At 47.2% G+C, this 8,932-nt stretch overlaps 1 protein-coding gene across 1 annotated transcript in view; it reads left to right on the top strand.

Annotated features, from left to right (window-relative positions):
• MEX3D (mex-3 RNA binding family member D) overlaps positions 1-8,586 on the top strand; it is a 33,319-nt gene extending 24,733 nt beyond the window's left edge. The window contains exon 2 of the mRNA XM_075352615.1: positions 6,454-8,586. Coding sequence (XP_075208730.1) covers positions 6,454-7,706 — 1,253 coding nt within the window. The 3' untranslated portion in view covers positions 7,707-8,586. The remainder of the gene's footprint in view (positions 1-6,453) is intronic.
• The last annotated feature ends 346 nt before the right edge of the window (positions 8,587-8,932 follow it).

Here is an 8,932-nt window from a genome sequence, read left to right as displayed (position 1 = left end):
CTCTCTCGGTCTCTCTCTCTCTCTCGGTCCTCTCTCTCCTCTCTCTCTCTCTCTCTCGGTCTCCTCTCGGTCTCTCTCGGTCTCTCTCGGTCTCTCTCGGTCTCTCTCGGTCTCTCTCGGTCTCTCTCGGTCTCTCTCGGTCTCTCTCGGTCCTCTCTCGGTCTCTCTCGGTCTCTCTCGGTCTCTCTGGGTCTCTCTCGGTCTCTCTCGGTCTCTCTCGGTCTCTCTCGGTCTCTCTCGGTCTCTCTCGGGTCTCTCTGGGTCTCTCTGGGTCTCTCTGGGTCTCTCTGGGTCTCTCTGGGTCTCTCTGGGTCTCTCTGGGTCTCTCTGGGTCTCTCTGGGTCTCTCTGGGTCTCTCTGGGTCTCTCTGGGTCTCTCTGGGTCTCTCTGGGTCTCTCTGGGTCTCGTCTCTCTGGGTCTCTCTGGGTCTCTCTGGGTCTCTCTGGGTCTCTCTGGGTCTCTCTGGGTCTCTCTGGGTCTCTCTGGGTCTCTCTCGGTCTCTCTCGGTCTCTCTCGGTCTCTCTGGGTCTCTCTCGGTCTCTCTGGGTCTCTCTCGGTAATGGAATCCTCCTGGTACTGCCACACTGCTCGTTCAATCTCCCGTGCGGCGGCAGGCCCGCTCCCGCGCGTGAGAGAATAAACAATAGAAAGAAAAAAAAAAACATACTCACGTGTCTGCAGACTCCCGTTGCCATGCCCGCTCCCAGCTCCTCATCCCGTAACGCTGCGGTGGATCACCTGACCCATCAGCTGATCGCAAGTCTTTTTGCCGCCCCGCCTATCATCTGATGCGTCCGGAGACTTCTTCAGCTGATCACCGGCAGCTCCTGCAGCGGTCGAACAGGAGTCAGCAGGGATGTGTGTAGGGTTTTTTTCTTCTTCTTCTTCTTCACAGATTCATCAGCTGATTTGTATAAACGGCATTTATACAATCAGCTGATGTGTGATGTGATTCAGGCACTTGATCCTGACACATCATCTGATCGCTTGCCTTCCAGGAAACTGATCAGATGATATTGGATCCGGATTGGACGGCGCGGGACCCTTGACCCAGGATTACTGCGGAGGGGGGGTCTTAATTTCAATAAAGATGGAGTCACTAATTGTGTTGTTTTATTTCTAATAAAACAATTTTTCTGTGTTGTGGTTTTTTTTTTTGTCTTTTTTTTATGTTTACTAGAAAATTCATGGTGGCCATGTCTAATATTGGCGTGACACCATGAATTTTGGGCTTAGGGCCAGCTGATAATATAAAGCTAGCCCTAACCCCATTATTACCCAGCGAGCCAACCGTCACCAGGCCAGCTGGAAGAGTTGGATACAGCGCCAGAAGATGGCTCTTCTATGAAGGCGCCATTTTCTGGGGTGGCTGCGGACTGCAATACGCAGCGTGGGTGCCCAGAAACCTTGGGAACTCTGCACTGCATATTCCAATCCCCAGCTGCCTAGTTGTACCTGGCTGGCCTCAAAAATTGGGCGAACAAATAGGCAGCTGGGAGTTGGGGGCAGCCCTTACCTGCCTGCTGGACATGGCTAGCATACAAAAATATGGCGAAGCCCACGTGTTTTTTTTTTTTTTTTTTTGGGTTGATAAAAAATCCTGTATACAGTCCTGGATGGATCATGCTGAGCCTTGTAATTATGCAGCTGCTGTCTGCTCTCCTGCATACACTAGTGGATGGGGTATGCTGAGCCTTGTTGTTCTGCAGCTGCTGTCTGCTCTCCTGCATACACTATTAGATGTAATATGCTGAGCCTTGTAGTTGTGCTCCCCCCCTGCCTCTCCCTCCAGCATACAGTCCTGGATGGAGCATGCTGAGCCTTGTAGTTCTGCAGCTGTCTGCTCTCCTGCATACACTAGTGGAGAATGAAGAATATTGAAGAAGGAAAATGACAGACCTTTTTTCTTTTTTTAATTTTTTAAACATCTTCAATGACATTGTTCAATGATAAAATCGCATAAAAAAAACCAGTGAGACAAAAAATACTCTTGGTACAGTAGTTGGCACTTTACGGTGGCTCAGTAGTTAGCACTGTACTGTGGCTCTGTAGATGGCACTGTACGGTGGCTCAGTAGTTGGTACAGAATGGGTGGCTCAGTAGTTGGTACAGAATGGTGGCTCAGTAGTTGGCACTGTACGGTGGCTCTGTACTTGGTACAGTACGGTGGCTCAGTAGTTAGCACTGTACTGTGGCTCACTAGTTGGCACTGTACGGTGGCTCAGTAGTTGGCACTGTACGGTGGCTCAGTAGTTGGCACTGTACGGTGGCTCAGTAGTTGGCACTGTACGGTGGCTCAGTAGTTGGCACTGTACGGTGGCTCAGTAGTTGGCACTGTACGGTGGCTCAGTAGTTGGCACTGTACGGTGGCTCAGTAGTTGGCACTGTACGGTGGCTCAGTAGTTGGCACTGTACGGTGGCTCAGTAGTTGGCACTGTACGGTGGCTCAGTAGTTGGCACTGTACGGTGGCTCAGTAGTTGGCACTGTACGGTGGCTCAGTAGTTGGCACTGTATGGTGGCTCAGTAGTTGGCACTGTACGGTGGCTCAGTAGTTGGCACTGTACGGTGGCTCAGTAGTTGGCACTGTACGGTGGCTCAGTAGTTGGCACTGTACGGTGGCTCAGTAGTTGGCACTGTACGGTGGCTCAGTAGTTGGCACTGTACGGTGGCTCAGTAGTTGGCACTGTACGGTGGGCTCAGTAGTTGGCACTGTACTGTGGCTATGTAGATGGCACTGTACGGTGGCTCAGTAGTTGGCACTGTGCGGTGGCTCAGTAGTTGGCACTGTGCGGTGGCTCAGTAGTTGGCACTGTACGGTGGCTCAGTAGTTGGCACTGTACGGTGGCTCAGTAGTTGGCACTGTACGGTGGCTCTGTAGTTGGCACTGTACGGTGGCTCTGTAGTTGGCACTGTACGGTGGCTCTGTAGTTGGCACTGTACGGTGGCTCTGTAGTTGGCACTGTACGGTGGCTCAGTAGTTGGCACTGTACGGTGGGCTCAGTAGTTGGCACTGTACGGTGGCTCTGTAGTTGGCACTGTACGGTGGCTCTGTAGTTGGCACTGTACGGTGGCTCTGTAGTTGGCACTATATGATGGATAAGGGTAGGATTAGATACACAGCTGTGCAGACAGTATCACACAGGAGAGAAATACACAACTCTGCACACAGTATCACACATGAGGATTAGATACACATTTCGGCACACAGTATCACACAGGGGAGGATACACACACACACACACACACACACACCACACACACGTGGACGGGGCAGAGGACAGCTGGGGGAGGGAGGGGGTTTCATTACAGATCGTAACGGCAGGGGGCTGCTGAGAGCACAGGGAGGACACACACACCGGCGGCCGCCAGAACGGGGCTGGGGACAGCGGAGGGACGTGATTTCATAACATACGGTAACGGCAGGGGGCGGGGGCTGGTGAGAACGGAGGGAGGGAGGGTTGTGTGATCGGTAACGGGGGGGAGGGGAGGCGTCCCGGACTTACATCACGGCGGTTGACAGGTGTAAAGTGGTGCAAAGAGCATGGATTGAATCTCCACAAAAATGGCGCTGAAATCTGCCCTTTGCTGTGATATGGACAGCCCAGTGGGCGCGTCCAGATCACTGCACACACCCACTGTAACGATACACATAGGGTCGGATGGCGACCACTGTTCTCTATGTACAGGGGCTGCCATAAAGGAGTGTGTAACTGTCGTTACACACACAGCAAATCCAACATGGCCCCCAGTGCATACAGTAAAATTAGAATAACAGAAAAAGTAAATAAGCTACGAATTTCATTTTGAATTAGACATACTTCATTTCAGAATCCCTTATTTTAATAAAAAATTAAAAAAACGCGATACAGTCCCTTTAAGCATCCTGAAACGATTCATGTGTGGGGTTGCTTCTCAGCCAAGGGAATCGGCTCACTCACAGTCTTGCCTAAAAACACAGCCATGAATAAAGAATGGTACCAAAATGTCCTCCAAGAGCAACTTCTCCCAACTGTCCAAGAGCAGTTTGGCGCCCAACAATGCCTTTTCCAGCATGATGGAGCACCTTGCCATAAAGCAAAGGTGATCACTTAATGGTTCATGGAACAACACAGAGATTTTGGGTCCATGACCTGGAAACTCCCCAGATCTTAATCCCATTGAGAACTTGTGGGCAATCATCAAGAGACGGGTGGGCAAACAAAAACCAACAATTCTGGCAAAATGCAAGTATTGCTTATGCAAGAATGGACAGCTATCAGTCAGGATTTGGTCCAGAAGATGATTGAGAGCATGCCAGGGAGAATTGCAGAGGTCCTGAAGAAGGGTCAGCACTGCATTAAATCATTCTAACTGTCAATATAACCTTTTGGTACTCATAATATGATTGCAATTATATTTCTGTATGTGATGTAAACATCAGACAAACACAATTAAAACCAAAGGGAAACAGATCATGTGAAAATATAATTTTGTTGTCATTCTCAAAACTTTTGGCCATGACTGTAGGTACCAGATGTCGAAGCTGATCGGGGTTTTGTTGGTTTTTTTTTTTTGTTTTTTTTTTAATTTTAGCAGGACCCGTCTGGATCAGTTTTTGTGCGAGTTCGACCAGCTCTTGTCACTGGTCTAATGCACTTTGATACTTATGCATTACATAGACCTGTTATTTTTACACCGGGAGAACGCCTGTTAGACCCTGTTTATGGTGGTACTTGACAAACCCGAAAGTTAATTGATCCCTGGCCGCCATGACGACCATTGGCACACTGCAATTCTTTCATTGCCACCATCCCTATTGCTTTCTGCATTTAGAGGGTTAAGGTACCGTCACACTTTAGCGATGCAGCAGCGATCCCACCAGCGATCTGACCTGGTCAGGATCGCTGCTGCATCGCTACATGGTCACTGGTGAGCTGTCAAACAGGCAGATCTCACCAGCGACCAGTGACCAGCCCCCAGTCAGCAGCGATGTGGAAGCGACGCTGCGCTTGCACAGTGCCGGCGTCTGGAAGCTGCGGACACTGGTAACTAAGGCAAACATCGGGTATGGTTACCCGATGTTTACCTTAGTTACCAGTGCACACCGCTTAACGCTGGCTCCCTGCACTCGTAGCCACAGCAAACCTTTGCTTATTTACCCGATGTGTCCTGCCGGCTCGTGTGCAGGGAGCCGGCACTGGCAGCGTGAGAGCTGCAGAGGCTGGTAACTAAGGTAAATATCGGGTAACCACCTTGGTTACCCGATGTTTACCTTGGTTACAGCTTACCGCAGGCTGTCAGACGCCGGCTCCTGCTCCCTGCACATTCAGGATTGTTGGTCTCTCGCTGTCACACACAGCGATGTGTGCTTAGCGGGAGAGCAACAATAAAAAAACGAACCAGGGCTGTGTGTAACGAGCAGCGATCTCACAGCAGGCCAGATCGCTGCTCAGTGTCACACACAGCGAGATCGCTAATGAGGTCACTGCTGCGTCACAAAAACCGTGATTCAGCAGCGATCTCAGCAGCGATCTCGCTGTGTGTGAAGCACCCCTTAGGCAGCCTGTGGTTTAGATAAGCCGGTCTCCTGCTGGCGATTATGCTAGCACAGGAGGTGTGCCCACACAAACACCTGGACGTACCAGTAAGTTCATATCCAGGAATACACTGCAAAGCGAATTGTGGTGGTACGTCTGACTTCGGAAAAGGGTTAAAGGGAACCAGTCATTAGTCATGATACCTCGTCCACAGGCAGCTTGGATCAAAGCTTAACTGCATGATTGCAGACTGGTATGCTTCTCTCTGAAATATTGCATCACTTCAGGGTAGATATACTTTAAATAGCCGGCGTGGGACTCTTAAGTAGTCTAGATGTGGTTCTGGCTGAGTTCTTCCTGCCTTCTCCAGTTGATTTGAGAGGTTCCCCTCCCTGTGTGGTTATCAGGCAGGGTAAAAGCTGCTGGGCACTGCATTAGACTAGTAAACTTAGACATATTGTCCCCAACAGACTTATCAAAGTATGTGTACTTTTTGAAATGCAGCATCATTTCAGAATAAAACATAACTAGCTGCAGTTTCGCTGCTAGGGTCTGATTCATGCTTCCCGTGGTTAATGCAACAAGCCTCTAAGAAACGTTTCCCCTTATAGGGTAGCTCTCATCAGAAAATGACCTAATGTTTAAATCACATAGATATAGATAGATATATAGATAGATAATAGATAGCTAGGTATCTCTCTCTCTCACACACACACACACACACACACACACACACACACACACACACACACACACACACACACACACACCCCGCCGATAGCAAGAGGCTACGTCTCCTATTTATTTTTTTTTTTTTTTTTTTAATAATCTAAAATTGTTTTTCATGCAAACATTGATATCATTGATGATGGCTAGATAATCTTCTTGGTATAGAAGCATTCTATTTTTTTAAAATTTTATTTTCTCTTTTCTTAGGGTGTAAAATAAAAGCTCTTCGAGCCAAGACTAATACTTACATCAAAACTCCGATGCGGGGAGAGGAGCCTGTGTTCATTGTGACTGGAAGGAAAGAAGATGTAGAAATGGCCAAGCGTGAGATCCTTGCAGCAGCCGAACATTTCTCAATTATACGAGCCTCCAGAAATAAAATTAGCGTAATCCCAGGTTCTACACTGGGCCCTCCAAACTTACCAGGTCAAACCACGATTCAGGTTCGTGTCCCATATCGTGTGGTTGGTCTTGTGGTAGGACCGAAAGGTGCCACCATTAAGCGAATTCAACAAAGTACTCACACTTATATTGTAACACCCAGCCGAGACAAAGAACCTGTCTTTGAAGTCTCAGGAATGCCAGAAAATGTAGACCGGGCACGTGAGGAGATAGAGGCTCACATTACCATGCGAACAGGTTCAATAATAGATTTCCATCCAGATAATGACTTTGACTCAAATGGTACTGATGTTTGCATGGATGTCCTGGGGAGAGTCGCAGGCAGTTTATGGTCCAAGGTACCAGCTCCACGTCGAGATTCCAGTGGATCACGAAATGACCGCTCATCATTGGAGAGCCCCTACTTTGGCACGGAGTGCAGAGAACAATGCCCTGAAAGTCCTTTTAGATCAGTTCTGGCCGGAAACTTTCCATTGGGAGGAGAAGCTAACACAGGGCAACCTCCAGTAGGTATGGAAGATTGTGAATATGGCCTTGACCATCTTGCACTAGATTTGAACACACCTGCAACTTTTTGGTCAACCATTGATGCATCACATGGACAGCTCCAGAATCTCAATGGGTCTCCAGCTCATAGAAGAAATAGTGGATTTAGTGGCTGTACAACACCGTTACTCTCCCCTACTGTACCTGATAATGGTATTGGGCTTGAGCATCCACTGGCCCGCCGGATACACAGTGATCCAGTCAGTAGTATTTCATGGCTGCCAAACCAGGGATCTTTTTCTAATAGTGCTGGTTATTCATCCTCCTCCTCTCTTCCTACCAGTTCATCTGTGGCATCTGGTTCTCCCACTGACTCCAGCAGCTCAGAAGGGCACCGCAAGACTGGACGAGACTGTGTCGTTTGCTACGAGAGTGAGGTTATAGCAGCCTTAGTGCCTTGTGGTCATAATCTCTTCTGTATGGAATGTGCCATCCGGATCTGTGAGCGGGTGTTACCAGAGTGCCCAGCTTGCCATGCTCCTGCCACACAAGCAATCCGTATCTTTTCCTAACATCGTATTTAGCCAATAACACTAGCCAAAGCTTTAGACTGACTTTGTTTCAATTTTTTTTATTTTTTTTGCTGTTTAAAATGTAAAAAATTGTGTTTTACACCATTGACTATTATGTTAAGAAATGAAAGGCGAGAAAGTCACTATGCTGGTTAAGTGGAATATGGGTAAAATGTACAAAAAGTTTCAAATGTTTACAGAAAGCCAAATTTTGCCTCTGGGAGAATGTGGGTCCAACATCTTACAGTATTCAGTTTAAAGAGTTAAAATAAGAAAAGTGAAAAACAAAGCACCTTTTTGTATAAACGATGGAGGAAATGACAGTGCTCAATAGGGTCGTGCTGTGTATGGGATATTAGGACTGCATAATTTACACTTGAAATGATGGCGGTCTGTCTTGATACAGCGCGACAATCTGGGTCTCTGTAATTACTATAACTCTTTTTTTTTTTGTTGCAGTTTTCTTCTGCAGCTTTGGAGTCAACTTTGCATAGAGTTGCACAACTGCTTTCTCCGTATACTTTAAATGGGGAACTAGCTGTCAATTAGTGGCAGATGGGCGCGGCTAACAGTGGATATGAATACTGAAGACTCAGCAGTGCTTACAATTAATGGAAAGGACTCCAGCACTGTGTGATAACAAAGCTTTTAATGAAAAATGACTTAAAAGCTTCTGTCACTACTTGGGCTGCATAAACCTTGTGATGGTCCCTTTAAATTTCAGCATGAGGTCCTTGCAGTAAAAAGTGATCACTTCTTGAATTATTCAATATATTTAGACTTGAGTGAGTACCTAACTATTCGTAGTCTCTATACTCATGAGTACTGTGTATTCATTCCGTATAGCATGTGTAATGCAAGTCAATGGGAAAAAACTCTCAATGAAACAAGTAACCCAAATGCCGTACTATTCGTGCGAGTAGCGAATAGTGTAGAATTCGGGTTACTCGTTACTTTGTGAGCATTCCCCATTGACTTGCATTACACATGCTATTTGGAATGACTACGCGAGTATTAAGCCTTGTTCACACACTGTTTTTACTCGTGGTTTTTTTGCATTTTTGCTGCAGAAATTTCTTGAGAAAATGGTTGTAACCTTTCTGCAGACATATCCCAGCAAAACCTATGGAAAAAAAAGAAATAGCTGTGAGCACACTGCGTTTTTTTTTTTGTTTTTTTTTTTTTTCTTCTCAAGAACATTTTCTGCTGAATTTCTTGAGAAAAAG

Source organism: Anomaloglossus baeobatrachus, chromosome 1 (assembly GCF_048569485.1).
Source record: "Anomaloglossus baeobatrachus isolate aAnoBae1 chromosome 1, aAnoBae1.hap1, whole genome shotgun sequence".
Taxonomy (NCBI): Eukaryota; Metazoa; Chordata; class Amphibia; order Anura; family Aromobatidae; genus Anomaloglossus; species Anomaloglossus baeobatrachus.
Note: the sequence above shows the minus strand (reverse complement) of the source record. Positions and strands in the feature narration are given on the sequence as shown.